Here is a 27,590-nt window from a genome sequence, read left to right on the forward strand (position 1 = left end):
CTCTACCTGTAGAAGAAGGAGACAGGACCCTAAATACTGTAAGGTTTAGGTAGTAGCTGCAAACTGTTACTACGTAGAAACAGCAGTAGCCCTAAGGGTCTACCTCCCTTTAGTTCTAGGGGAAAAGCACTATAGTTAGTCTAAGTATATAGCAGTTAAGGTTAACATCTTTATTAGGTTTAGTTTAACTAGGTCCTAGTTCGTTGCAAGTACTGTATAGGAAAGTAAGCTAGGTATCTTAGAAGGCTAGGCCTAGTAAGATAATACTAAGACTAAATATACTTTAGGTATATAGTTAGTATAAACCTTCTATAGTAAGTAGGCTTACTAGTAAGCAGGACACTTACAGTGTTGCTAGAAATTATCTATTATATTTAGAGGGGTAGAGTCTAATACTTAAACTAGTCTTTTATAATAACTTATACCTAGTTTCTATAAAGTATTATATATTACTTCTTATCTATAATATTAAAAGGTAGGGTGCGTTAGTAGTTAAGGCGTGTAGAGGAGCAGAGGCAATACGCAGACAGTAGATAAGAAGGGCTTATTATAGGCTTTAGGCTGTATAGCTATAGACTAGGTTTTAATTCTTTAGGTTAGGTTAGTATAAAGAGATAGACGCTTTAGATAAGAACCTACTATTAGGCAACAATTATATCTAGTAACCTTAGTCTTAGACTTCCTAGTTATAGCCTTCTTAACTCCTAACTTCTAGCTGTGCTTATAGTGTTAAGGTAGTAATAGGAGCTCTAAATAGTTAAAGCCCTAGTAAGGGTAAGATTATAGTATGTAGGAAAGCATATTATAAAAACATTAGACAGCTTTAGGTAATAATAGCAGTTTAGTATAGGTAGGGACAGAAAGATTTAGCTAAGGTAGGGCGTCCTACTACGCTGTAAGTGTTAGTTAGCTACTAGAGTCTGTAGGAGGTACTAGCGCAGATCTTAAACTCTAGTAGCTAACTAACGCTTGCGCTAGTAATGTTCCAGTATAAGTATCGAAGCATCTCGTTAGCAGGCACATCAGGAAGGATACTTATCATCATCATTGTTAAGGGGCAAAGAGACGGGTGATACGGTAGTTGAATTCTATAAGTAAGTGTTTCCAGTTGTTGTTGTAGGTGTCTTGCCTTGACAGTTCCTGTCAAGGTCTCTTATACCCCTCTGCCGGCCAGATTACGTACACTAGCTAAGCATCCTAGTTCTTACTAAGGAAGTCACCGTGCGCACCAGCACAGTAACTCTTACAAACTCTAGCAGCAGCTATCCTTATCCTACTTAAATATTACTTCTAGATCTAACCTATGCCTGTAATCCTAGCCTATAAGACCTGTCCTGCTCCTCTATTAATACTATAACCTGCACCTACGCACAGTACAAACTAACCTTATTAGCCTATCCTGCATATCTAACCTTATACCTATTACTGTCCTTAGGGCCTATAGGCGTATAACTAGTATCTGTTAGAGGATTATAAGCACAGATAAACTAGATATAGTTAAGAGTAACCTAAGTCCTATCTAAAGTCCTCTAGACCCTGTTATGCTTAACAGGCTAACCTAGGTCCTGTCTAAAGTCCTCTAGAAGCTGTTGTGGTTACTAGGCACTAAGTCTACTATTAGCAGTAAGGAGGACTTACTCTAGTCTGCTAAGCAAGAGAGACACTAACTTCTATGTAAAATTAATTATGTTTATCTCCTAAGACTTAACCTAAATAGTAGGGTTATTATGCTAATTATAACCCTTATATACAACTATAGCATACTCCTATAGGTTAATATTATTAATATTAATAAAGCTAGTATTCTTAGTATTATTAATAACAGGTACAACTCTAATAGCAGATTAACAGACATGCTTAGTGTAAAACTAATCTACTTATACTTCTAGTTTATATATACCCTTGGTATAGATGTCTAGAGACGCGTATATAGGTAACCTAGAGAGTTAATTACTACTCTGTTTAGTAGACTATCTGCAAGAGTATAACGTCTATGCTAACAGGAACATATCTTTAACTGCAGATAGGGAGGTGTAGGCCCTAGACACTTGCTTGCTAAACTGTCCCTTAACGTAATTACGCACTAACTAAACGTAGGTGTTATAAAGGGCAGTCTGCTTAAACACTACTGTTCCAGTATAAGTATTAAAGCATCTTGTTTAGCAGGCACATCAGGAGAGAGAGAGAGAGAAAGAGAGAGAGAGAGAGAGAGAGAGAGAGAGAGAGAGAGAGAGAGAGAGAGAGAGAGAGAGAGAGAGAGAGAGAGAGAGAGAGAGAGAGAGAGAGAGAGAAAGAGAGAGTAATAGATTAATAGTGAGGTAGGTGGTAAGGTGTCCGTCTATTAGATGGATAGATGCCCCTCTTATACCTGGCATCTAAGGGATTGCCGAGGTTATCCCCCCTGTTCACTAGCATTACTAAGGTAGTTACTCTGTGCACCAGCACACTACCTTAATATTATAAGTAGAGTTCTTGTTGTTCTGCAGGTTAATCTTGCAAGCATAGTTAAGGTGCTTAAGTAACAAGTTAATAGGCTTAAAAGAGTTCCTAAAGCCACGCTAATTAACTAAGCTAGATGTAAGGATTGTATGCTAAAGCACGTCTGTATTAGCAGGTAAGAGCAGCTACTAATAGTACAGCATCTTGCGCCTATAGTTACTCTAGCTAGCCCTAAAGAACATAATTATAAGTAGGTTAACTACACGTTAGAGGATGCTAATATTGCTATACTTTACCGCGCGCTACACTATTAAGAACAACTTAGTCTCTTACAGGAACTAACACATAGTAATAAAGTTAACATTAGTAGTGTTTTTTACCTAAGTTAATCTAGCAAATGTAGTGTTCTAGACGTCCTTAACTAACTCTAGGAACTAGGTGGCTATAAGCTTCTAGATAGCAGCATAGAGGTCCTCCTTCTAGCTATAGATATTAATGTTAATATTAAGGCGCTAAGCTCGTTACATAGTACTATAGAATAATATAGTTACATAGGCAGTAAATCCCTATGCAATAATAGGCTCTATAAGATAGTACTTTATGTTTTCTTTGCTATTCTGTAACTTGTTCTATTATAAAGCATTACTATACACTATATAAATATTTAACTCCTCTACTACTACTATGCTATAAGTGCGCATAATAGTGTATAGCAGATTTATCTAGATATAGAACTATATAGGGACCTTAAGAATCTACTCTTAATAGTTATAATCCTACTAAGTATACTATTGTTTATTTTATATACTTTAGATATAATACACTATAAGCTAGTTGCTATATACAAGAAATAGCTAGTTTACAAAATTACTTCCTAGTGTAATGTTGTTGTCTTTAGTTAGCCCTAGCTGTTTAAGGAAGATACTATTATAGACCTAGTATGTCCCTTTAATAGTCCCTTTGTTTGCTATAATACTAGCAAACTACTAGAACTAAGTCTTTAACAGCAGTAGTAGACTCTACAGTAGAAAGAATAGTAGTATGTCCTTATAGTTCTTAAACACCTTAAGAATAGCAGGACTATATAGGCGCTAGACAGCCTTAAAGATAAAGAATATTAAGATATTATAAGCAAAGCTGTTACTAGTATAGAGACCTAGGCTAGTAATAATATTGTTAAACTTTAGTAGTATAGACTAGTTATGCATATCCTAGGTTAGGCTACTTACTAGTAGTTAGTTGCACATAACCTACGCAGTATTAGTAAAGGAATAAAACTCTGCAGTATAGCTAACCTACTTATAGCGCTTATAATTAGTAAAGTTAATGTTATTATAAATAGTAATAGCAAATTAGTTTAAGGCCTAGGCCTAGAGGAGCTTCTAGTATAGAATTAGCCTAAATATTTAGTTATATAGACTAGACTACTGTTATTAGATGTATAAGATAGACTCTAGCAGACTCTAGTAGTAAGATAGACTTAAGTAAACTCTAGCAAACTCTAGTAGACTTATATAGGCCTCTTAGATAAAAACAGGCTTATATATATCTCTCTAACTCTAGCAGACTTATACAGGTATAGCCTAGAAAAGTAAGATAACATACCTTAGCATATTCTTTAAGCTTTTTTATCTACTTAAGTCTAGTATAGTATAAGTAATATAACCCTAATCTATACAGCGTCTAAACTACACACTATAGTACTCCTAACCTCTAAAGATATAGATCTATAATAGTTAGTATTATGTCTAATTCTTATCTTACGTAAGAGAAGCACACTATACTAGTAACAGAGACTAATTATTTATTAACTATAATATAGTCTTTAGCAGCAGCGTATAAGGGTTAGTAGGCGTAATAGTTTGCTATTAGAACCTATAATATACTGTACTACTAAGGAGTATAAGTCTTAATAGTCTAAATAGTAGTAGCGTAGTTAATTTAATTAGGTATAGTGTCTAGGAACCTAAATTTGCTAAATAGCTTTCTTATAATTAGGTGCTCTAGTTCTAACCTAATACTGTCTATAAACCTTATATTATTACCTAGAACATCCTCCTTTCTAAAGTATTTAATTATATAAATAAAAATGTTATACTGCTAGGTATATAATTAGTACTTAGTATAGTACACCTTAATAGTCTGTTAATACTCTATTAAACTAACCTAGACCTTAAGAAAGTTATTAAATAACTAGCTAACGCTTTATAGCGTCTAAAGGATCCTTTTAAACTTTATCTTTATCCTAACATATCTATATTATCTTAGTATGCTAGCATTAGCTCTATTATTACTATCTAATAAAGAATTAGAGCTGTCCTAAGGCATAAGTTTAGTAGAATTATTAAGTTATAGGGTTAGTAATAACATAGACTTACTAGTAGGGCTATACTTAGGCAAAAATATATTAGTTAGCGTGTTAGAGAGTAGGCTAGTAGGTAGTATCTTAATGTGCAGTAACAGCTAAGGATATATAGCTAGGTTTTCTAAGTTATGTATAAATAATATCTTAGGGTTTTAGGACTAATTTAGGTATAAAACTAATATAATTTAATAGTATTAGTAGTAATAACTATAGGGTAGAAGATTACTGCTTATACCCTATAAACGCAAAATTGCATCCTATATATTACTAAACTAAAAACTCTTAGACGCTCTGTAGAGCTTTACCCTGCTCTGCCTCTATATCCTCTAATTAGCTGCTAGAGTTTACGTAACTTTGCTAGACCTTGCTAGAGTTAGCGTGACTTTGCTAGAGTTTATTAGAGCTAGGTTAGACGCTAAGAAGCTCTGTGAGGCGGATGTGGATGAGATAACTGTTGACCGGGATGGACAAACGGATGATGCATGTCTCAAGCAAGACCGAGGCCGATACGGACCAATCAAGAGCTGAAAAGTATGCAGGAGTTCGAGGACGTTCAAGCGTGCAAACGAAGCATACATCTTTCCGCAACATGATCGCTGATGTACCTGAGGCTAGTTGTCACGTATTACTGACGGATGCATGTTCCGGACACGGTTGTTGCATCTTGATACAGGTTCGCCTGGTACTCTTCATGTGCGGTGCTGTGGTACTGAGCTCACGCAGCTGCTTAACTTCTGTGCGAAGGCAAAAGTTTCAAGTCAGGCGTAGATGCATCGTGTCAGAGGGTCATCGTATTCGGCTTGCTGAAGCTCAGCTTTCATTCTATTTTGTGGTTTTTCTCCTACGTATATGTGCAACAGCCACGCAACACATGGCACCTCGCCCTTCTTTGTAGCAAATGCTTCCATCTGCCTCTTCTTAATCTTTCCTGTAGGTTACTCGTCTTCCGAATCGCTTTCGTTCTCATCCTTCTTGTACAAGAAATACTGTACAAACACGCACGCGTCGAGTATCAGTGTTCCGAAGCTGCCCAGCAGCCACGAGAAGTTGATCGCGATGTATCTCCCGTAGATTGCACTTGCCTCCCCTTCTCTGCAATGCGTGTGCTTGCACCTTGGCTTGTACACCACGATACTAAGCACATACGTCAAGTTGCCCAGACACGCAAACAAGAAGAACAGCATGGAAATGCCGTCTGTTGACTTCCGGCGGTAGTTCAACAGCAGCTGCGGAATGCGCGATCCGAGATACAGTGCAGCACAGATGTATCCGAAGATCTGGCCCCAGAGATTGAAGTCGGGTGACGAATCCGGAGAGTCGGCAGGCGTGTCATCCGAAGGTGTCGTGTTTGACGCGCTGAGCCACCAACCGAACACACCAGCGGCCATGACAAGGAGGATGGTGCCGAGATTGAACAGGACCATTTGAACGGTGGACTGGACACGCGGACGAGCTTCGGTATGATGAACCTCGCCATTGGCATCACCGTGTAGCGGTGTGGCGGGCGACAGATGCGTGCCGTCAATTGAGAGGAAGCGTTCGCGGAAGGAGTTTTGCGAGTGGTTTGAGTGACGTCTGTCGATATCCGATATCCGAGGTCGGGCATCGCTGCCATTACCATTGAAGTGGCCGTTGGCTACAACGCTAGCGTATGAGGCTCCGTTTGTTTGACGGCGGTCAGAAAGAAGCGGTTCGTCTTCGCTCACAGGCGAGCCGCTTTCATTTGATTCGTCTCCGGGCTTGTTGACTACGTCGCGGAGCGTGAAGCCCTTGTACCAGAAACATTGCAACAGAAGTACAATATCGGCGAGAGTGTAGTAAACGGCCAAAATGGTCATCGTTGGCAGCACACCCTGGAGGACGGCACCGAAAATGTTGAAGAAGTCGCCGAGAAGCCATATTATGATGAAGACGACTGAAAGGCCTTCTGCTGAGCTTCTTCTCCAATTTTCGATAATTTGAGGCGAAAAGACGACTGTGAACTCAATCAGCACATGGTCTGCTAGAGCACATGCATAGTAGCAACACCATGAATACACGTTCATAAGACGGATGGCTAGAGCTTACCTATCCAGCAAGCAATACTGATCGATCCAAATATCTGACTAATCGCATCGATGTCCAGTCGCAAACCTTGAGCTGGAGGAAACATTTTGCCTATGACGTATGCGTGACCTCCTCAATGCGTCCCTCTCCTTCTCGCTAATCGGAGTTTGTCGCTGTACCTTTTGTAGTTTTACCAAAAAGAAAAGTATACGTAGATACGTAGATACGTAGAGATGGCGTTGTAGATGTGATATGCGATGCTAGCCCAGCGATGAAAGCTGAGTGCGTCCTTGCGAAGAAAACGTGACGGTGGAAAATATCTGTACAAGCCTTCCCCGGTTGGAGATGCTGGAATAGAGTCCTTTATGCACTTAAACAATCGAACGACAACAGCGACCTGAGTAGGATTCGATAGCTTGATGGAGAGAATTGGTATGGGATGTCAATGGCAAGCTCCGCGATGACTGCACAGGGAAAAGTTCGCTGCCGTTTGTAATGCCAAGCGTTCAAATATGGGGAAGCTGCAAGGCACGACACGACCGGAGTTGAGCCGCTGACATCACATCACGTGAGGTTGATCCAGCGAACAATTGCAAAAGAAGGGCACTGACAGGTATTAAAGGTTTGAGTTGCATTCAGTAGTCGGAGAGTCAAGGCGTAATTGGTAGAAGGCCACTTCTCAAACTAAGGAGCTTCCGATGCTCTCAAGCTCACAGGTTGTTGTCGGCCTTGAACTTGTCCCAAGCCTCGTTCAGTGTTGCAAAGACAGCTGCGCTGATCATTTTTTGCTCTGTGGTGGCTGATTGTGGTATCTGTCGAGCGAGTTAGTCTCTGAAGCTAGCAAGTGGCAATGCTCGACATACCTTATCAGGATGCACCTTGGCAATCGCCTTCATGTAAATGATCTTGACCTTGTTCGGCATCACAAGGTCGCCCATGCCAACCTTCTTCCACCCGGCCTCTGGCCAGAGCACCTTGTCCAACGATCCCAGGAGCGCACGCAGATTGTCAGCCTTTGTGCCCTTCCAGGCTATGAGTCTTGCATCGACTTGATCGGTAAGTGCAAACTTTTCGTCGTCAGCCTTCTCAGCTGCTGCATTCGCAAGCTTCAGTCTCTTGACCGCTTCCGAATCAGGAGCGCCACCACCAAGCTCTGACATTGCAGATGGCTTCGGTGCCGGCTTGCGTACAGGAGCTCGCTTTGCAGCTGCTGGCGCGGATGTGTTGTTGCCGCCAGCCGCAGCCTTCTCGCAACGGTTGCGGCCTGAAATGCTTATCGCACCACCGACTCCATCCTGTACGGCCAATTTCCAAACCTTGTGCGCATCCGCCCACTTCTCCATGTTCTCAAGCGCCTCTGCTTTGCGCATGAGAGCTTTACCGTAGAACTCCTTCATATCCTTTTCGCTTTCTGTACCGCCAGGTGCAATCTTTTCCCCCTCTCCTTTCGAAGTACCAATGATAGATAGTGCAGCATCAGCGTCAACGATAGCTGCCTTCGGGTCGCCCACCTTGATGTTGGTAACGGCCCGATTGCAAAGTACGATGATCGTTACCGGGTGTGTATCGGGGAGAGGACTTAACGCAGACGAGTATGCGATGTGAGCAGCAGAGTAGTCGCCACGCTTGAAGGCTTCCGACCCTTTCTGGCGGTCCATAGCAGATATATTGAGTGCGGATGAAGAGACAGGAGGGACTCTTCGCGGCGGAGCTCTCGGCTTGGGTGGAAGAGGTGTGGCCACGGGACTTCGCGCCTTGGGCGTAGAAGCAGCTTGGAGGAACGGGTTGTTCGACTGAGACTGTGCTGTTTGGCGTGACTGAGAGGCTGTTGACGGCATGGATTCTGGTGAGAAGAGATCGACTTCTGGCTGCGGCTGTGGCGTTGCTTTCTTCCGGCGTGCTGGACTGACGTATGCCTGAGCGCTTTGCTCTTCTAAATCTTGTTTAGCCAATCGCGCTGCAGGTCTCTTGTCGTAGTTTGGAGTGGGCTGACGTTGGGCGGGAGACTGCGACGACATCCTGTCAGGTAGGCCATTGCGGGACACCTCCTGCTCTCGCCTTTGTCGCACTGGCAGCTCGTCATGACGCTGACGTTGTTCACTCTGTCGGGGCGGCTTGGCAGGACGGCCCCCAGCTTCAAGCATCATGGCTTCGTCGGTTGCACTCGGCTCACTTCGTTGCGGTCTACTCGACCTAGGTGCTGTCTCCGCTGCTTGTGCGTCACGCATCCATTTCGGGATGCTGGGATCACCACCGTCTTGCTGGAAGTCGGCCACGGCTTTCTGTACCTGCTTACGGCCTGTCTTCCAGAGCGTATTGGCCGACTTGAACAGACTATTGCCAATTTCCGAAGCAACTTGCGTGACATCTTTCTCCTGTTTCTGCCCATCTTGTCGACGTTGACCAGAGCGACTTCGAGCATCTTCATCCCGCATCCAAGCTGGTACAGGCTCGCTACCGCGGTTTTCCCTTGCGCTGGGTCTACTGTTGCCTCGTCTAGAGCGCTCGTCAGACTCACCAGGTCGTCGTTGTGATCGCTCCCGACTAGGCTCTTGTGTTCTTTGTTTAGCCTCCGCATGTGCCTGATTCAGTATCCACCCTACAGCTGCTTGTACGTCTAGTCCTGAGTCGGTGGTCGCAAGCGCAATCGCGGATTTGTCGGCTGAGAAGCCCATATCCACAATCTCGGCAACAGCCCTGTCGTGAGCATTCATAGGACTCGAAGACCTTTCACGCTGTGTTTCTTGTCGGCGCCTATCCACCGCTGGCTTTGGCTCCTCTCTCTTGAACTCTGACACTGGCTTCCCTAACAGCCCGAGTATATCGTCATCGGCGTCGTTGGTAGGTGGAGGAGGCGCGGGTGATGTTGGCTTTTGGGCCAATTGCTTGAGACCAAACATGTCATCATCGTCGTCTGCGAATGCGTTCACATTTGATGGCTGTGGCAGGGGCGTGTGGCCCCTAGATAGGCTTGCGCTGAATGCAGGCGTACTACGACCGCTGCCGTTGGACGGTGGAGGAAAGTGACTCGCCCTATCTACTGGAGCGGCCGAATTGAAGGCTGCAAGGAGGTCGTCTTCGGCGATAGGGGACTGTATGGGGCGCTTCGAGGCAGTATCAAGGCCGGCGAATGGCTTATTGATAGTCTGCGATAGTGTTTGCTTGCTGAAGGGATTATTCGAGCCAGGCGGCGGAATGGCTTCCAAAGACGAGGGCTCCGGCGCGCTCTTCCCACTTCCTACCGTGTTCCAGAACTGCGAATCCGCGCCACCAAAGCTTGCATCGTATTGCTTCCTCCGTTCAGCCTCCTGTCTCAGCTTCTCTTCCTGAAGCTGCTTCTGCCGTTCCTGCAACGACAGACCGCTTCCTGCAGGTTTCGAGCTTTTGCTCGATATGAGCCCAGCGAAGCTATCGTTGGCAGGTGTCGCAGGTTTTGAGGGCGCTTTGGACGGTTTGACGGAGGCAGCGCCCGTTCCAGCCCCAGATGGCTGCGCAGACAGGCCAGAAAGAGGCGTGGATCGACCAGAAAGCTGCGGCGTGGGGCTCTGGCGGAAGGGAGGGAACGCCGCGGGGGTGGTCGAGGGTTGTTTGGCGGGCTGTGACCAGTCGAGGCCATTGAGGTCATCCATTGTGGTGTCTAGGTGTCGTAGTACGCAAGGAAATCGCTAAAGATCATATCATCGTCGCAAGGGGTGTGGAGGTTGTCAAGCTGTCCACGGGCCCGCTATGCAATGCAATCGGTCGCGACTGCCCCGTTGGCACATGCGGCGTCGCACAGCCACTCAGCCACAAGACATGACCCCGATTCCTGCAACCACATCGAACAAGCCTCTGCATGCCATTCCCGGGCCTCCACCATATTGCAGTGAGTGTGCAAAAAAGATACAGTAGACTTCGACGGCAGACGAACTTTGCTTGTTGTTGGCTGAAGACCTAAGTGACACGCAAAAGCCGGTGCTAGCCATCCAGCGTTTCCCCCACCACAGCAGCAGCCCTACGCTGTCAGCAGGTTTCCCCTCCAACATCACGCCCTGCTGCTCATATACGCTGCGATGACCATGGTCGACGTCTGCGGCCCCAAGGATGACTAAAAAGAACATGCTTGCTGCTGCCTACGACAAGGCTCGACGACCGCATTGAATAGCACCGCGTCAGTGAACTGTGTGCTCCGGTGAGAGTAAACCCAGCCTCGTCTTTTACAGGAATCATCGAACGCCCATCCGTTCGTCATTGGCCCAGGCAGCAGCGCAAGCTAGCGCCGCCATGCCAGCAAAGCTGAAGTGTAGCTGCCCACGTTCACCGTTGCCCATGCTGCCCCGTGAACGAGCCACTCACAGACAGCTTCAGAAGCACTCGCTTGCTGACTGTGCAATATAAGAGTGGCCTCGCACCTGTCTTGCCGTAATCTAGACACTCTCAGACTGTCGACACGAGCACGTTCCTTTCTCTTTCGTTGCATTCGATACAACATCCACTCTAACTGGCTGGCCATAGGACTTTACAGTATGGATTTCTCACGTCTGCAATATCTTGGTCCCAATTTCATGGCACCAAATGCCTCTACAGTCAGCCTTCCTTCATCATTCCTGGAGACCTTCATTCCTGGCTACGGAATACTATCACAGATTGTTTTGCGCCTGTTTGGGATCGACATAGGCCTAGTCGTCTCTGGATGCGTCGTCATCTTTGGCCTCTCACACGCCGTTTTCTTCTTCAACTCCTACGTATATTCTTACTTTGACCGCTACTTTACGTCATCAGTGTCTATCGATGGCCACGATGAATTGTACCGGGAAGTTGTGGGATGGGTCACACAGCAACGGATGACCAAGGTTAGCAGAGACATCAGAGCCCATACGAAACAGCGAAACACTCACCAGGATTCCGATGATGACTCTGACGAAGATGGCAACATACCAGGTGGCAATAGAATCTTCAACTATGGGAGCTGGGCGAGCAATGTCCCACCACGGTACGAACCTAACTACGGGACCGATAGGTTCGTTCACGATGGTCGCACCTTCACCTTGTCCAGAGACAGAAAAGAGAAGAAGAGTTGGTCGTGGGATCAGTACGATGAGTTCTTGACCATTCGTTGTCTCGGCCGAAACACACAGCCTATCAAGAATCTTCTGCTGCACATCAAGAAGTGGACTCTGAAGAATGAGAACAAGACAACAAGTATCTATCGGCCTCTGCCCAAAAGCGACAACGGCGGCGAAACCGGGTGGGACAGACAATCAAGCCGAGCATCGCGACCAATGGGCACTGTGTCTCTTGGTCGCGAGGAGAAGAGGACTATCGTCAGTGACATCAACGAATACCTCCAGCCCGAGACGAGGCGATGGTATGATGCGCGAGGCATCCCGTACCGGAGAGGGTATCTCTTCCACGGGCCACCGGGTACAGGAAAGACATCGCTGTCCTTCGCCTTGGCCGGCATTTTCGGGCTTCACATCTACTGCATTTCTCTTAGTGAGGTTGGTCTTGCTGAAGCTGACCTGAACAAACTTTTCAGCGAGCTTCCACGACGTTGTATCGTTCTACTGGAGGACATTGACTCTGCTGGTTTGCGTCGTGATGACGAGGCACCATCCAGCGAACCTACTCCACCGCCTACTTTGGGCGTTGCGAAGACTCCTGTATGCGAGCCTTCAGGGCCTCGCAAGAGTCTAATCAGTTTGGCCGGTCTGCTCAATGTCATCGATGGTGTGGCTTCTCACGAAGGGCGCGTTCTTGTTATGACTACAAACCGCCCGCAAGCGCTGGATGAAGCTCTCACCAGACCAGGACGGGTGGACATTCGTATTGCCTTCTCGCTAGCGACGCACGTCCAGATCAAAGAGATCTTCATGCGCATGTACGGCACTGATAACAATGCGCAGAAATCAGTCGTTACGAAGAAGTCACAGCGCACGGCGAAGCCGAGAATCATCAGCGAGAAAAGACAGGACGAGGATGACAACGATATCGAGGACCTGCTGTTCGATAAGGCAACCACCGAGACCCTTGGCAGAGACAAGCTGAAACAGATGGCGCAAGAGTTCGCAGACCAGTTACCAGAGAGCAAGTTTTCACCAGCGGCTATTCAGGGCTACCTATTGACACGGAAACGAGAGCCCAGCAGGGCTTTGGAGGAAGCGGGTGCGTGGAGGGACGAACAGCTTGAAGCGCTGGACAAAAAGAGATGAGGTGTTGCTGCAACCTTCGAAAGTCTATCTCGAAGATGTCATCATGCCTTTCAGATGACCTATCGAGGCTGTGTGAAATCAGTCCATCTGTTTAGTGCATCGACACCGGGCTCTTGGCAATGCATGGCGACATGTGGGTGTGTGGCGTTAACGAAAATGGGCTAGGGAGAGGAGCATCATGTGGAGCACCTAGTGCGTGCGCAATAACCGGCGAGACTTTATCTTGCAAGATATTCAATGCAGGAAGCACAATTGAAATGTTCATCAACGACAACAGCTGCATCTCTAGCATCGTGATGATGGACATACGTCTTCACCATGGAATCCGATGGCGCAACCCGCACCATTAGAAGCGTGATGATGGCACAGCGCAGTACATAAAGAAGAGCGTCGATCGTGGAATCTCAAATAACATGATGAACTAAAACCTAGGAGCAGCCAACGGTAGATGCTCATGATGGTGCAGACTTCGCCAGCACTCAACACGTATCATCCTCCTTCCAGCAGCGACAAGCCTTTACAAAAGATCAATACTTACCCACCGACCGGCCGCTGTCCCTGCTCCCACGTAACTTACACCCTCTCCTCCGCGCCCCTCACAGTCCACGCATGCCACTGCACCTACTGCCAGCGCGAAACCGGATCTTCCTTTGCGCTCAACGCAATCTACGAACCCGACCGCATTGCCCCCACAAATGGCGTTACAGAAGCACAACTCCTGCACAAAGCAATACCAACTGCATCTGGTCCACAAGGACAAACCATGGTGCGATGTCCTGAGTGCTTGAGCGTCGTGTGGAGTCACTATGCAGCCGAAGGCCCGCTGAAGATTGTCAGAGTAGGGACGATTGATGGGGCGGTGGACGCAGCCGGGAGGTATGTAGCGAACGGTGGGCTAGAGCCGCATGCGTATATCTTCGCTAGGGATGAGAAGAGGCATCGATGGTTTGGCGTTCCGGAGGGGGCCTTTGTGTATGAGGGTCATGGACCGAAAGAGGAATGTTGGCCTGAAGAGAGTTTGGAAAGACTGTCTAGGTTCTCGTCGTGTGTCGCGGCTTTCGGGGACGCGAGAGAAAAGTGAGCATTGATGAGTTGTACAGATGCAATGGTAGATATCAAAGACAAGGTTAAGTTGGAGAATTACATTGTGTATCGAGACATCATAGTCATAGCCTTAATTGAGACGTGGTTATGCGCATGTGTGAACGTCCTGCGCACTATCCAAACTTAGCGATCCTGTGTAAGGGTTAAGTTGTGCGAGACAAAGAAGTAGCAGCCCACGCAGCCAATCGGAAAGCTGCACTAGTGTGTTTCACTACAATTCAGCCACTTGCTCGTGCATGACCCATTTCATCACATCACTCTCCTGGCCCCAAACATCTCAGCGCTTACTCGAGGCACGAACGCACTGCCACGCACTGCCACGCGCCATGTCACGCCCCAACCAGTCTCAACACCGTATTCCGCGCAGACTCACACCCGACTTTCCGTAGCCGGCTCAGCTGGTGTCTGGGCAAACCCACAAATCACCATCTAAGGCAAGCATGTGGGGCCCGAAACGGCAATACCATTTGCCGATCACTGCTGCTATGTCTAAACAAGATGGAGGCGGCCTTTCTCGTAACCTAGAAGCCTAAGACTTCCAAGATTGGTGCGCATGGCCGACGTGCACGCGAAGGCTGCGCAGCCGGTAAGGCAGATATGCGGGAAGATGTTAAGGGCTGCTGGCCCTGCACAGTCGCTGGTTTTACCCACTTGTCTTAGTTGCTGTCGGTGAGCTTTTAGCAAATTGGTAAAGGAGGATATCCCTGCTGCGATCATCCGAGTGGAGGCCTGAATACACAGCAATAAGAGAAGGGAATCTGCATTGTGCCTGGCTGAATCTCTGCAACGAACCATCACGTCGCATTCCCCGGTATGAGGTCTACTCAGGTGCTACTGGCACTCATAGCAGTCGCTAGCACAGCACAAGGTCAATCTTTTATCGCTACGACCTCCAACCGATTTTCATCAATCGGAGACGTCGAACCGACAGCTACAGAAACAGTATCAGGGCCGATACAAACAGAGCAAGCATGTGCTCAAGTTGGAGAGCTCATATCTGATTCCAGACTGGAATTTCCCAGTGTCGAAGCTGAAGTGAGTACCAAGGATTCTCGCCACTTCAAAGTTGTGGCATGGGTTAACGTGCTTCCAGTTGGCATACGCATGTCTCAAGTCCGTTCCCATCGTGCAAGAAGCCGCGAATTACACGGTCAACTCAATAAAGCAAATGGTCGAGTTCCAATCGACTTTGACGTATCTCAAAGACCCACCTACTGGGTGGCCGAACGAAGCGGTAGACCTCATCGCAGGCCTAAACGACATTGGCTCAAAAGTCAACGACGGAAAATACACGAACGAGTATGACTTCGAAAACGACATTGCGGCACTATTTATTAAAGCTCACGATGGGCATCTCAGTTTCAACGGCATGGTTTATGGCGGCGCTTTCAGGTGGCGGAGAAATCTCAACATCGCATTGATTTCCGCGTCCAAGGATGGGAGTGAGGTGCCTCAAGTTTGGTCTGTTCGCGACTACAACGCTTCCCAAACGGGCTATGAACCGTCTCCCATCACCCAGATTGACGGCCAGGACGTTCAACAATTCCTTGAAGCAGAGGCGCAGATGAATGCCTACCACGACCCAGACACACGGTTCAATGCTTTGTTCTTCATGGCTAGTGCTGAGACGTATGGACTTTTCACGAGCCCAAGATTCTACCCAGGGCCTACTACAAACGTCACCTACGAAAACGGTACCACAAATGAGTACACCAATGCGGCGGTGGTCTTACAATCCGAGACGTGGTCAAATATCTCTAGCCCAGAAGACTTCTACCAGGTATATGTAACACCCCAAGAAACGAGCTCATCAGGAACCAAAGCTAAGAAGAGAGACCCGAACTCACTTCCTTTCCACCTCGAGAACCCTCGCGACCACGAGTTCCAAGGTTACAATTCGATCCAGCACGGATCTGCGCCGCTCAACTACCCGGATCCTGTTGTGGCCCACTCGGCTGATCTTGTGCCTCTCGCAGGATACTTTGTCAATACCGGAGCTGGTGAAATCGGTGTCTTCGTCGTGGGGACATTCAACACAGAAGACGTAGAGGGTGCGCAAGAGTTCCAAGCCGTGACACAAAAGTTCATTTCTGAAGCCAAGTCTCGCGTCGTCTCACGAATTGTTATCGACATACGTCAGAACGGGGGAGGCAAGATCCTTTCCGGCTACGACATGTACAAGCAGTTCTTCCCCAGCCAAGAGCCACAGACCCAGTCCCGCTGGCGTGGATCCCAAGCAGGCGAACTCTTTGGCAAGTCCATCTCCTCTTTCAACTCCCTGACCACTCTCAACGCTCCTGTCTACGTCAGCCCATTCAGTAAAGCTGCGTACACCGATGCCAATGGCGCCGAGTTCGGGTCCTGGTCCGACATGTACCCACCCGTCCAGCACCACGGCGACAAGTTTACTTCGCTCCTGAAGTACAATCTCTCAGATCCATCCACCACATCCGATAAAGTCCTCGCAGTCGGCATCACCATCACCGGTTACAACGAGCGCTCAAACTTCACCTCGGACCCTTTCCGCGCCGAAGACATTGTGATTCTTTCCGACGGTCTCTGCGCCTCGACTTGCGCCATCTTCCTCGAACTCATGGTCCAGCAGAGCAACGTACGCACCATTGCCGTCGGCGGACGCCCCACGCGCGGTCCCATGGTGGCCGTCGGCGGCACAAAGGGCACGCTAGTAACGCCCTCGGAGTTCCTGCAAGCCATGTCCATATACGTAGCCAGTCAGTTCGCGACCAGCCGCCAACAGCTGAGCGACTGGGCAAGCTTCATGCCCAATGCTTTTGCCATTGCCGTTTCGGACGCGAGTGTCAACTTCCAGGATAGCATCAGAAAGGGCAAGGAGGGCAGCGGCGTACCAACGCAGTTTCTGAATGATACGGCGAATTGCCGCATCTGGTATGAGCCTCGCATGTATCTCAACGTGAGCAGTCTGTGGGAGAAGACGGCTGAGGTCGCGTGGGGAAAAAACGGCGCGCTGGATGAGGGTGCGTGCGTGAGCGGCAGTGTGACGAGTAGGGAGCAGCAGACGGGTGGTGGCCAGGGGAACCCGAGTGGAACCCAGGACGAAGCTGCGGGATCTAGCGAGAGCAAGGATGCTGCGGCTGGATTGCGGCCGAGCGGTGAGGGGTGGACTGCCATTGTGGTTTGCGGCGCTGTGGTGTTGAGCTCAATGGGTGTGGGGATGGGGATTGTCTGGTGATGATGTCGGAAGACTTGCATTATTGGCGTTTGAGCGCGTCTGCTAGCCTTCGAATTGTGTCTGTAAATAGTTTCCATCAAGGAAAGAGGGTGGGTGTATGCCCCTGGTGTATCATATCCAAACGAAACAAAACAAAACAAAAGCAATGCTACTAAAACAATATCTGAAGATCGGTCATCCCGTTCGTCAAGCGCGAAGGTAAAAGACTGCTGTTCAAGACTTTGGCTTCTTCCTCACAAGCTCAGCCCCCAGAACCTGAACGCCAATCGAACCATCCGCAGCAGCTGCAGGCGTAGGCTCGATCTTGACTTTCTTCCTGACCAAACCAGCATCCAAGCTCTGGGCCGCAGCCGCAGCATCGCCATCCTTCCTCTTCTTCCTCACACCCATGACCGTGACCGGCGTCGCACTCGGAGCAGCGGTAGGCGCCGAAACGGCTGCTTCTTTCTTGCCAACCACAGTCCAGCCCCAAGTCGCAACGCCGCCCAAAACTGCGACTTCCTTCTTAAACTGCTGTGTGCTTCGCGCTGTGGCGGCGCGCGTGGCGAAGGAGGAGTGGACGAGGACTTCGTGTGCGCGGTTGTAGTTTTTAGTGCTGAAGCAGATTGTACCCCGTGAGGAGGCGGGCCAAATGAAGTAGGGGCTATTTTCTGGGGCTTTCGATGTAGAGGCTGTGGAGGTGTTGGAGACCGATGAGAGGTTTGAGGAGTTTGTTTTGATGCGTGGAAGAATCAGAGGAATTGGGCCAAAGTTCGCTTTGGGTTTTGTCCTGCGTTTGTTGGAGGAGATCTTCTTTATCCGTGGTTTGGGGAGGCTTTCTTGAGAGTCCATCGCTGATTGTTGGGAGAGTTGGGATAGCTGCGACGGTGTGTCTTCGTCTTCTTCGGGGATCAGGTCCTTGGGTGGTGTTAGGACAACCCATATGAAGCCCACTATCCTTCCGGATGAGCACTCTTGTCTAAAAGCCATGAACTCCCAGAACTGGTCGAGCGTCTTCACGCTCTTCCACATGCCGTTTCCTCGTGATGGTGTTCCTCCATCCGATAGAACCGCTTCGCCGCGATCAGGAAGTTCTTCATCGAGCTCGTCGAGAAAACGCGCTTTTGGATCGTCTGGGAAATGTGGGACGAGACAGCGTGGTGGCGCGGCCGGGTGAGGCGCAATCTGTAGGAGCGGGTGTGCGGCAGCCCATCGTCGAGGGGCGTTCGGTACGGGCGGGGACGGCACGTAACGGAGTGTGTCATGAGACTCGTAGCCTGGGATGACGAGGTAGCCTTTGGCCGTGGTTGCAGATTGCGATACAGTGCCACTGCTCTCGCTCTCAATCAGCCTGTCCTGGAAGGGTTTTCGCTCTTCCTCAGCCTGATATTCCCATATCACTGGATCCAAGACCTTGCACCACCACTTCACAAGTCCTCGATCATCAAGGACGTGCTTGTTTTTATTGTCGATACTCGCGGGAAAGAGATACTGATCTTGAGCTCTTGCAAACAACGATATGACCAGTTTCTTCCCTTCTCTTTGTCTTTCTCGTGCGAGCCATGATACAAAAGTGCCGCAGATAGTCTTCAGTGGAGATCCGCTTTGTGATCGTGGGAGTCGTAGCTCCGAGAGATAGCCTGTCGAGTCGGCCTTGGAGACGAAGATGGTTGTGAGACGCCGTGTGGTGTAGATCAGGACCTCGATGGCAAGAACAAGCAGCTCTGGAGGTAACAATGGCTCTGGCACATCTTTTGGTGTGATGGTTGCAGACAGAAAGTGCGATTCGCAGTAGGTTCGCTCTGACCTACCGTGCGGCGGCGCGGAGAAGAGGGCGGGCGACTTGGAGGGTGGTGTCGAGTAATGGTAGAAGGTAAACGGCACGTCCTTTGGCAGCTGTTCTGCCAGCAAGTCTCTCAACGGCTTACGGCTAGGAATGCTCGCCATACCAAGAATATCAAACAACCAGGAAACACCAGCAAGACCGCCCAGAGGCGCGTCGCGGTGAAAGCTGGGGAAGAGCGCGACTGCGGCTATTCTGCATTGGGCAAGGCGCGACCCGCAACTTTTCGAACTTCACCGTCGTCAACCACCAAGTGTTGCCGTGCTTCGCCCGCCATTACCTGCGCATCTCGCCTCCACCAAACACACACACGCCACAATGGCATCCAAACGGGCGACTCGAATCCTGCTCTCCTCGGCCGCGCCGTCGCTGCGATGCTCTCACGCATCCAGACATGGCCTCGTGCGGACCTCCGCATGCGCTTTCTCGACCACCACTCCATCACAAGCACCTGAGTTCGAGACCGAATCAGCAGATAGGCCCCGATGGCAGCAGACACCGCCGCGCATGCAGGCGCCCTTCAGGATACGGCCGGCGGCAAAAGGAGGCGTGTTCAAGGTCAACGAAGACCCCAAGCGGCTAGACGACGCATACGTACGGATGCTGGGCCCTGGTGGTGACAAGGTGCTCGACGAGGAGGTCAAATGGCTGGCAGTGACACACAAGAGCTTCGACCACGGAAGGCGGGGTTTCAACGACCGACTGGCGTATCTCGGTGTGTAGCGCATTGCATCAGGACAAAGGAGCTGTCAACTGACGATATGCAGGCCGAAGGATAGTCGAGCTTCAGACCTCGCAAGCCCTCATCAATTCCCCACAAGTCAAAGCCTGGCCTCGAGAGCCCACGGGCGAGCCCAAGGTCGACAACTTTGGCCGCAGGCCCTTTCTCCACCCCGCCCTGGACGGCCTCGCAGGCCTGACCAACGAGGCCGAACAGACGGTGTTGGACAAGACACGATTAGCACAGATTGCAGAGCGTTACGGCTTGGACAAGGTCACACGATGGACACCCAAGCGTGCGGACAACCTCTTGGGCTCTGGTCAAGAATCCGTACTCATGACATCGCTGTACGCTATTGTCGGCGCTGTTGCAATGGAGCGCGGTGGCGAAGAAGCCAACAAGGTTGTGCAGAATAAGATCCTTACACCGCTGGGCTTCACTTTCAATGTTGACGCGTAGTGCGGGGAAGCTATACATTGTACAATAATTGTATCTGTCGTCATGGGCCAGGGTTTTGCGCACTTGATAGCGATTGCATTGGGACTTAGAGCTGCACAGGTTCGACCGGACAAGAGCAATAAAAAGCTCTTGACGATGAATGTTTCAAGAAGTGGACCTCAGGTTCTCTGGATTGTTATGAGCACGCAAATGTGCGTCAGCTTGAATGCAGAGTAGTGACCTGATCCATGTATGCATTGAAAGCGAAAGCGCCGCGGAAAGCTCGGAGATGAACGTGTCTGTTTCACAGACTTTCGATCGAATTTTTGCACAACAGCAGCCGGCGCACAACGTAGCGTATCTTCAACTTCCCAGATAACTCTACGAAAGCTTGTTCTGATACCTGCATAACAGAGCTAAATATACACGTGACGTGCCTGCCGAGGTGCAAATCAACCGTCACAGCGCAGCCTTGCTCACCCCCCAATCCGCGCCTTCCCCACATCCTTGCACAACTAACGCGCATGCGTCACGAGCTCTTCCCGAGCGCCGAGACCAGCAATGTCTCCAAGTTGCGCTTCTACGTGGCTGCCGGCAGCCTCATCTGGTTTGCGATAGTTTGGAGTGTTTGTGCCATTGGCTTCACGCAATTGTACGCACTCCTGTCGACGTCATATGCCAGGACAGCCAACTGATGCAGACAGATTCCGTTACTACTGGAGAAGACCACAGCCGGCAGCATGTATCACGTCCATGAAGGAGGAAGAGGTGCCTCATGTCACCGTAATTCGGCCTGTATCTGGTTTGGATCCGCGCCTTTATGAGTGTTTGGCATCGAGCCTGCGCCAGACCTACCCTAAGCGCAAGATAGACAATGTCTTTTGTGTCGCCAATCGCTCAGATCCCGCGCTACCTATCCTCGAACGCCTTGTCCGCGACTTTCCTGAGTCTGATGTTCAAATCATGGTCGAGGAGGAGGACCCACTACTCAAGAGGGACAGGACCGCGCTTGGACCAAATCCAAAGATCAGAAACATGAGCCGTGCATACCGAGAGGCCAAGGGTGACATTGTATGGATTCTTGACTGCAATGTCTGGGTGGGCAAGGGCATTGGCTCCAGATTCGTCGATCTGCTGTGTGGATACAGCAAGGACAAGGGAGGGAAGAGGAAGACCAAGTTCAAGTTCGTGCACCAGACTCCGCTCACTGTGGACCTGGACTCACAGAGCTTGACTCTGGAGGAGCGGAAAGAGCTGTTGAGTGGAAAACCGGAGGAGCGGGAGAACACCACAGCTGCTGCAGCAAATTCTTCATCGAAAGCTTCAGGCAGTGCCTTCAAGAGACTACTACAACGTGGTGGTGGACGTCTCGACGAAGCATTCATGTCCTCGGCACATGCCAAGTTCTACCAGGCCATTAACACGGTCAAGGTCGCGCCTTGCATCATGGGCAAGAGCACCATGTTCCGTCGGTCGCAGCTTAACTACGTGACCTCCTCGAGCCCAAAGTACGCGCCTGGTATCGACTTCTTCTCTGACAACATCTGCGAGGACCATCTCATTGGTGACGCGCTATGGAAACAACCGCAAGCATTCGAGAAGCGCGACTACAAACCTGCAGCAGGTGAAAAGAAGGAGAAATGGGGGAAGCACGAAATGCTGTTTGGCGACTTCTGCTTCCAGCCTATAAGTCACACGTCTGTGGCAGCGTATCTGGATCGTCGTATACGCTGGCTGCGAGTCCGGAAGTATACGGTCACTCTGGCCACGTTTGTGGAGCCTGGCACGGAGAGTATGTTTTGCGGTGTATACGGTGCGTATGCACTGACCACTCTGCCGTACTTCCGCACGTTCATCAGCCCTACTTGGACATCATTCGTTTTGATATGGCTGCTGCATATGAGTGCATGGTGCTTTGTCGACTATGTCCAGTACCTTCTGCTGCATTCTGCAAAGACCGTAGAGATCGACGCTGATACGCCGGATTTTGTCCTACCACAACGATCAAATGCCGCATATCACCGCGCTGAATCTCTGAAGCCTCTTCTCGAAGACAAGGCACCCGGTCAACCAAGCCTGCTCGACGGCGCACGGAGAAATTTCTGCGAGTTCTTCTACGCCTGGCTTGGGAGGGAGTTCTTCGCGTTGCCTGTGTGGATTACAGCCTTCTGGGGTGGTGCAACGGTGGAATGGAGAGGTAGGAAATTTTACGTTGCACTGGACACAAAGGTCCATGAGATCTTGCCTCAGAAAAAGAAAGGTGCCGACCACGACATCAAAAGTAAGAAATAGCACGTACTTGGGATGCTCCGATCAAATAGACAGATAAGATTCACGACACCTGCATAGCGTACACGCACAAGGCTCCTCTGATACCAGAGCGCTGAGAGATCCGTTCTCTTGGCGCTTTGCTGCAACGTATATCACTGCTCAATATCAATTTTTCACTCATGCTTGGGAAGTTACAATCGCTGGAACGATTGCAGCGTAAGACAACTGCATGGTTCTCGCCCTTTCGGGAGCACGTTAACGGATGCCAAAGCATCAACGTCAAGAGCTGAGGTTGACACTACATTGCGGACCTGGTCCCAACAGCTCAACCCTGATAAGTTCAAGTAAATCAAGGACGAAACCAACGATCGGTCAGTCCAACTAGCGCAAAAGAGAACAACTCCATACACCAGGGTTCCCATAAGACTGCGCGAACACCCGGCTCTTAGAGAGCTGCAGCGTGTCAGTCACTAGATGAAGGTCAAAGAGCGTGAAGGAGTTCTCACCGTATTTGCTAGCTGCTCGACTCATCACTGGGACTTCTACATCCATGCCTACTTGTTGTCGAGGTCTTGCAGATCGCACAACAACCTGTGCTCCATCCTGGCGCTATGCTTTCCACCTGGCACGCGATGAATGACCGTGTCGGCTATGTGACCCAGGATTAGAAAAACAATACCTAGGATAGGAACGACTGAAGCAGAAGTCGGAAGGAATGCTGTCTTGATAACAAATCGCACTTGCTGCCAGTCCTGCTACAGCGACCGCTAGCAGAAGGGGTCTCAGGATGACCATATCTTTATTGCAGTGGTAGCGAGTGGTAATCAGCGTGCTGAATACTAGGGAAGCTGTAACGAACGTGGTCGGGTCCGTCATCGACTCAAAGGAGGTTGCTCGAAATTATCTGCAAAGTGATGTAAGCAAGCATGCATTTTCGAGCCGTCTTAAGCTTAATCTTACAGATGTGAAGATACCATGCTCCAGGTTCGCACATGGCCGATCGACCATCCAACTCCTCTCATTAAGCCAACCATCCGTTGTCTCGGTTGACGCCGTGACAACCGCCCCATAGAGCACTATAGGCGTCGCAGCACATACTTGTCCGAACAGCAGAGCTGCGTTCCGAGCCCATGCCAACCTCCAGCGTGTTGGCGGCTGCGACACGGCGTCGGTGCGTTCCACGAGCGAAGCTATCAACGCGAGGAGAGTCCATTCCTGAAGCATGTCCGTATCTATCTGATGTTTCGCTCCATCAGGGCCAGAGCAGTGCACCCTTTTCATCGCATCGCCGAAACTCGAATCCTCGCGACCGCCATTTCCGAGCTTCAAATTGTCTCCCCTCTGATGCGTGGAGACTAGACTACTACTGTCAGTCACCCAAGGCATCTGTGAAACAGGTGTAAGCTAGGACACTCACCGATCCTACACAGGGACTTCCTTCACTGCAATGATCTGTTTGATCTGGGAGTACACTGTTTGTCCGAAGTGGTCTCTGCGCATGCGGTGGCCTTTGTCGTATCAGTCGTCCGCGTTAGACTTTGAAGGTATATTGACTCGCATCACCATCATCACACCTCCGCTGATCTGGAGTACGGCGACCATGGAGTCTGAAGTGTAAAGGTGCGACAAGGCTCGGTTGCTGGTGCGAGAGATACGAGGTCAACTTGGGCTGCGACGCAAGTTTCGAAGGTGCATCAGCTGCGCCCGAAATCTCGCATCATTCATCTCAAACCAAGCCCAGCCTGCTTGCAACTGAGCTCGCTCAACACATCATCTGTGCTGGGTATTCGTTGTGTTTCTTTGCACACAATCTATTCATTGCATCGTACGAACTGGAAGGAAGCACGCCGCAGATATGGGAATCTCAAAGCTCCTCTACCCGTCCCGTCCGCCTTGTAATTAGCGATGCCACCAGAGTTTTTCCGCTAACCCCCTCCTTCCTCCACCTCTCCTCCGTGAGCCATGCACGCACGCATCTGCTACGACTTTGCCCCGCCGTTGACAATCCAGCAAACGCACTTCTCCTGGCCCAACAGGCGTCGGCTAGAATACAGCAAGGCATGTAGAGAGACACATCGCCACTACCCTCGTTATTGAATAGCCCACGGATCCCACCGCGCACTGCCCGACGCACACACTCGCTTATCTCAAGGTGCGGTCTCCCTTCTGAAGGGAAGCGCGTGGAGACTTCTCACGTTGGGTCGGGACTGGTGAAATGATAGGCTGGCTTGGTTCTTGCTCTTGCGAAGTCGCTCATCTGAGGGATTCGCAGAGTGCGAGGCGCTTTCTGTTCAGAGTGCGTCTGTAGCCTGACGCCGACGTGGTGATTCTGGTTTGACGAGGAGATGAGTTGTGCACGTGATAGCCATACAGGAGTTACTTTTCAGATGAGCTAGGGGAATGTGGATTCAAAGCGTGCAACGAGATCGATTCTAGGGCATGGTCAAGAGGGCTCTGATCGTTGTGTTGTTGTTGGAGATTTTCGGGGCGACAGGTCAAGAAGCCGGAGGTGTTGTTGCATCCTACTCATCTACGCTGTCGAGAAGCCCGAATACGTCGACGAAGAACTCTCGCAAGTTCGCGCATGACTCGAGCTCCGCGTCGTCTCTGCACCCTTCTTCAATCACCACCTCCCACATTCGCCTTTCGATGTCATACCCAAACATCTTGACCGTGCCTTTCAGGTCGCCCCACATACGCGTGTACTTGCCGTCACTCGTCTTCGCGTTCGTCCCTCCCGTGGATAGTATGTGAGCAGGGTCGAGCTCATGCATATTCTGATGCACAAACATTGGCTTTGGTGCCGTTGGTACCCTGCCTCCATCTTCGAGATCAGCAGCCTCCCACCGGTCTTCAGGATGGGTGTGACTTCTGCTCGGAGGCTTGTATTGGTAATCCGTCCTCGGGTCCATCTGTGCCATACCGCTCAGACGATACTCACCGTCTTCAAAGTACCCGAGTCCGGTTACGCCGGTCTTGACTTGATACCAGGGCGCCTCGACCGCCATGGCGGCTTGGATAATCGTTTCTTTGCTCCCTGCGCTGTGCGACCCTTGGCAAAGGAGGGGATAGTAGTAGTCTGGGCCATAGTGGTTGTAGTAGACCATCATCAGCAAAGACTCGCGGTGCTTATCTTTGTCCATAAGAATGATTCCACTGTCGGTTGAAGCTCGGGAGGATGGAGAATAGTATGGGATGGCGGCAATATGGTAGTAATGCTCAGATACTGCAAGGCCGAAGAGGTCAGGCCAGGCCACAAGGCCATGAACCGTGTATGGAGCAGTGGAGAAGAGGGCCACAGGGTCCTGAGCAGGAAAGGCATCTCTCTCAAGAAAGAGAACGTGCTGGAAAGATGAGAACAGAATGGCGAGAGGCTTGAGTCGATAGCTCGTAGATTCCTCGTAGTCCGAGGACACCTCTGTTATCTCAGAGAGGACCACGCACGCCGCTTTCAATGAAGGGAGGATGACTTCGCAGATGATGGGGTCGTAATCGGTCCAGTCTTCCATAAAGACTTCAACAGGTAGCTGGCAACCTGTTCTTCGCAACATACGGAGTGACACCAGAGAGACAGGTATGTGCTTTGTATCTGTAGTCGTGACGATCCCCTGTTTGCCTTTGGAGAAGATGAGATGGCCCGCGAGCCGGTGCGCGGAGGTACGCATAACGTAGTGGGCTCTCAGCAACGCGATTTCGTGTTTGTCTGTAAAATCCACTAGCCGGTCAGGAGGTCTTTTTGTCGTATTCACAGGCTCGAAAGTTGTCTCTGAATCTGTTGGATGACCGTCTTCAACACTGAGGGGTGAACAATGAGGTCGAGCGTTTTCGAGGGCGATAGCAAGATCCTTCCAGAAACTGCTCACTATAGGGCTGGAATTTGATTTGGTCTCAGTAAAGTTGGTCGAGCTCGCCACAGCCGCAGCTTTGGTGTTGGACGACGGGGGTGCGTTGGTGCTGACCAACGGAGGTGGACTGTAACGAGATGCATTGTTGTAGCCATGGAAGCGACTGAAAATACAATATATGATGAGCACGAGTGGTATAGGCAACAAACGCAGCGCTGTAGAGGTATTGGAGACCAGCATGATTGATTTAACCAGGCTGTGGCCCTAAATACCGGTCGGCGAGCGTAATAGTGTTTGGTGTCCGTCTCAAAGTCTCCAGGGCTGGTTTGTCAAGAGTTTGGCGATTGCACTCGACTTGATCGATGGTCCACGAAGCGAACTGTGAGCGCTAGAGATTATGTCTCGACTGCATGCGGCAGAGATGTTGTGGAATACTCGCTACCCTAGCTACAAGTCTGGCTGACTGCATAGAGGCGCCAGCCAGGTATACCTTGCGAACTTATGCCGAGGGGATACTCTAGTGTATGGGTGCGATGTTGTTGAGCCGCAGCTCAGCTCCGAACCCGAAGCGGCCATATCATCTAGACACCTATCTGAACCCGGTGAGCGAACCTAGCATCGTGACTCGAGAGGGGTCTTCCATCCGCGTCAGAGTGGGTGGCTGTAGAGCCCGATCGAATTCGCCAGATACTTGAGAGATGCCGACAGAGAACTCGTCTGCTACAGTACAGGTAAGCCGCGGTGCTTTCATCCGTGGCAACACCTACGACTCAGCTCCCTTGACAGCCACAGAACACAGAGCAGCGTTGTTGTCTTTGCACGAAACACTGAAATGAATAGCTTTGCGTGTGTGGAGGTTGCGATCCTCGTCTGATCTAGCTACGTGCTGCTTTGGACGGCAGATCATGCAAGGGCGTGTGCTGATGATGGACGTACAAGCTGCGGTACCTGAGTCTGTGACCGTCTCAGCGAATCCACGTTTTATGTGTTATGCAAAGATCGATGGAACGTATTTGATTTGCGTTGTTGATGTGGTTGTATTGCATCAGATCTTGTTGTGTGCAACGAGGTGGATGATGACACGACACGTGACTTGATAGACCAAGACGAGCAACACGGCTACGCGACACACAAGAG

At 49.7% G+C, this 27,590-nt stretch overlaps 11 protein-coding genes across 11 annotated transcripts, besides 14 other annotated features; 5 read left to right on the plus strand and 6 right to left on the minus strand.

The window, feature by feature from the left end:
- Positions 1-981: part of a mobile genetic element that runs on past the window's edge.
- Positions 411-469: a tandem repeat.
- Position 982: 1 nt separating the features above from the next.
- Positions 983-1,236: a mobile genetic element.
- Positions 1,236-2,130: a mobile genetic element.
- Positions 1,774-1,821: a tandem repeat.
- Positions 2,131-2,175: a mobile genetic element.
- On the minus strand, positions 2,172-2,375 carry EKO05_0010027 (uncharacterized protein; the record flags this gene model as incomplete). Its single annotated transcript, XM_059637674.1, has 1 exon — positions 2,172-2,375. The coding sequence occupies one exon, from the start codon at positions 2,373-2,375 to the stop codon at positions 2,172-2,174; it is 204 nt and encodes a 67-aa protein (XP_059493657.1).
- Positions 2,176-2,300: a tandem repeat.
- Positions 2,376-2,443: 68 nt separating the features above from the next.
- Positions 2,444-3,950: a mobile genetic element.
- Positions 3,848-4,175: a dispersed repeat.
- A 57-nt stretch (positions 4,176-4,232) lies between these two features.
- Positions 4,233-4,581: a dispersed repeat.
- A 215-nt stretch (positions 4,582-4,796) lies between these two features.
- Positions 4,797-5,254: a dispersed repeat.
- Positions 4,964-4,974: a tandem repeat.
- Positions 4,975-5,011: a tandem repeat.
- A 485-nt stretch (positions 5,255-5,739) lies between the features above and the next one.
- Positions 5,740-6,956, minus strand: EKO05_0010028 (uncharacterized protein; the record flags this gene model as incomplete). The annotated part of the gene is made up of 2 exons (XM_059637675.1): positions 5,740-6,779; positions 6,872-6,956. 2 exons carry the CDS (start codon positions 6,954-6,956, stop codon positions 5,740-5,742), a joined length of 1,125 nt encoding a protein of 374 aa, XP_059493658.1.
- Positions 6,957-7,560: 604 nt separating this feature from the next.
- EKO05_0010029 (auxilin-like clathrin-binding protein required for normal clathrin function) lies at positions 7,561-10,479 on the minus strand (the record flags this gene model as incomplete). Its single annotated transcript, XM_038942932.1, has 2 exons — positions 7,561-7,662; positions 7,714-10,479. The coding sequence occupies 2 exons, from the start codon at positions 10,477-10,479 to the stop codon at positions 7,561-7,563; spliced, it is 2,868 nt and encodes a 955-aa protein (XP_038794580.1).
- An 876-nt stretch (positions 10,480-11,355) lies between these two features.
- Positions 11,356-13,041, plus strand: EKO05_0010030 (uncharacterized protein; the record flags this gene model as incomplete). The annotated part of the gene is made up of 1 exon (XM_038946987.1): positions 11,356-13,041. The coding sequence occupies one exon, from the start codon at positions 11,356-11,358 to the stop codon at positions 13,039-13,041; it is 1,686 nt and encodes a 561-aa protein (XP_038794581.1).
- Positions 13,042-13,489: 448 nt separating this feature from the next.
- EKO05_0010031 (uncharacterized protein) lies at positions 13,490-14,122 on the plus strand (the record flags this gene model as incomplete). The annotated part of the gene is made up of 1 exon (XM_059637676.1): positions 13,490-14,122. One exon carries the CDS (start codon positions 13,490-13,492, stop codon positions 14,120-14,122), a length of 633 nt encoding a protein of 210 aa, XP_059493659.1.
- Positions 14,123-14,958: 836 nt separating this feature from the next.
- EKO05_0010032 (uncharacterized protein) lies at positions 14,959-17,356 on the plus strand (the record flags this gene model as incomplete). Its single annotated transcript, XM_038942913.2, has 2 exons — positions 14,959-15,180; positions 15,239-17,356. 2 exons carry the CDS (start codon positions 14,959-14,961, stop codon positions 17,354-17,356), a joined length of 2,340 nt encoding a protein of 779 aa, XP_038794582.2.
- Positions 17,357-17,475: 119 nt separating this feature from the next.
- Positions 17,476-17,502: a tandem repeat.
- Positions 17,503-17,569: 67 nt separating this feature from the next.
- Positions 17,570-19,282, minus strand: EKO05_0010033 (uncharacterized protein; the record flags this gene model as incomplete). The annotated part of the gene is made up of 1 exon (XM_038946988.1): positions 17,570-19,282. One exon carries the CDS (start codon positions 19,280-19,282, stop codon positions 17,570-17,572), a length of 1,713 nt encoding a protein of 570 aa, XP_038794583.1.
- Positions 19,283-19,496: 214 nt separating this feature from the next.
- On the plus strand, positions 19,497-20,358 carry EKO05_0010034 (uncharacterized protein; the record flags this gene model as incomplete). Its single annotated transcript, XM_038942983.1, has 2 exons — positions 19,497-19,893; positions 19,946-20,358. The coding sequence occupies 2 exons, from the start codon at positions 19,497-19,499 to the stop codon at positions 20,356-20,358; spliced, it is 810 nt and encodes a 269-aa protein (XP_038794584.1).
- Positions 20,359-20,861: 503 nt separating this feature from the next.
- On the plus strand, positions 20,862-22,629 carry EKO05_0010035 (Ceramide glucosyltransferase; the record flags this gene model as incomplete). Its single annotated transcript, XM_038942820.2, has 2 exons — positions 20,862-20,989; positions 21,042-22,629. The coding sequence occupies 2 exons, from the start codon at positions 20,862-20,864 to the stop codon at positions 22,627-22,629; spliced, it is 1,716 nt and encodes a 571-aa protein (XP_038794585.2).
- Positions 22,630-23,508: 879 nt separating this feature from the next.
- EKO05_0010036 (uncharacterized protein) lies at positions 23,509-23,994 on the minus strand (the record flags this gene model as incomplete). Its single annotated transcript, XM_059637677.1, has 1 exon — positions 23,509-23,994. One exon carries the CDS (start codon positions 23,992-23,994, stop codon positions 23,509-23,511), a length of 486 nt encoding a protein of 161 aa, XP_059493660.1.
- Positions 23,995-25,130: 1,136 nt separating this feature from the next.
- Positions 25,131-26,693, minus strand: EKO05_0010037 (mannosyltransferase; the record flags this gene model as incomplete). Its single annotated transcript, XM_038946989.1, has 1 exon — positions 25,131-26,693. One exon carries the CDS (start codon positions 26,691-26,693, stop codon positions 25,131-25,133), a length of 1,563 nt encoding a protein of 520 aa, XP_038794586.1.
- Between the last annotated feature and the right edge of the window lie 897 nt (positions 26,694-27,590).

This window comes from Ascochyta rabiei, chromosome 18 (genome assembly GCF_004011695.2).
Source record: "Ascochyta rabiei chromosome 18, complete sequence".
In the NCBI taxonomy this organism is placed as follows: Eukaryota; Fungi; Ascomycota; class Dothideomycetes; order Pleosporales; family Didymellaceae; genus Ascochyta; species Ascochyta rabiei.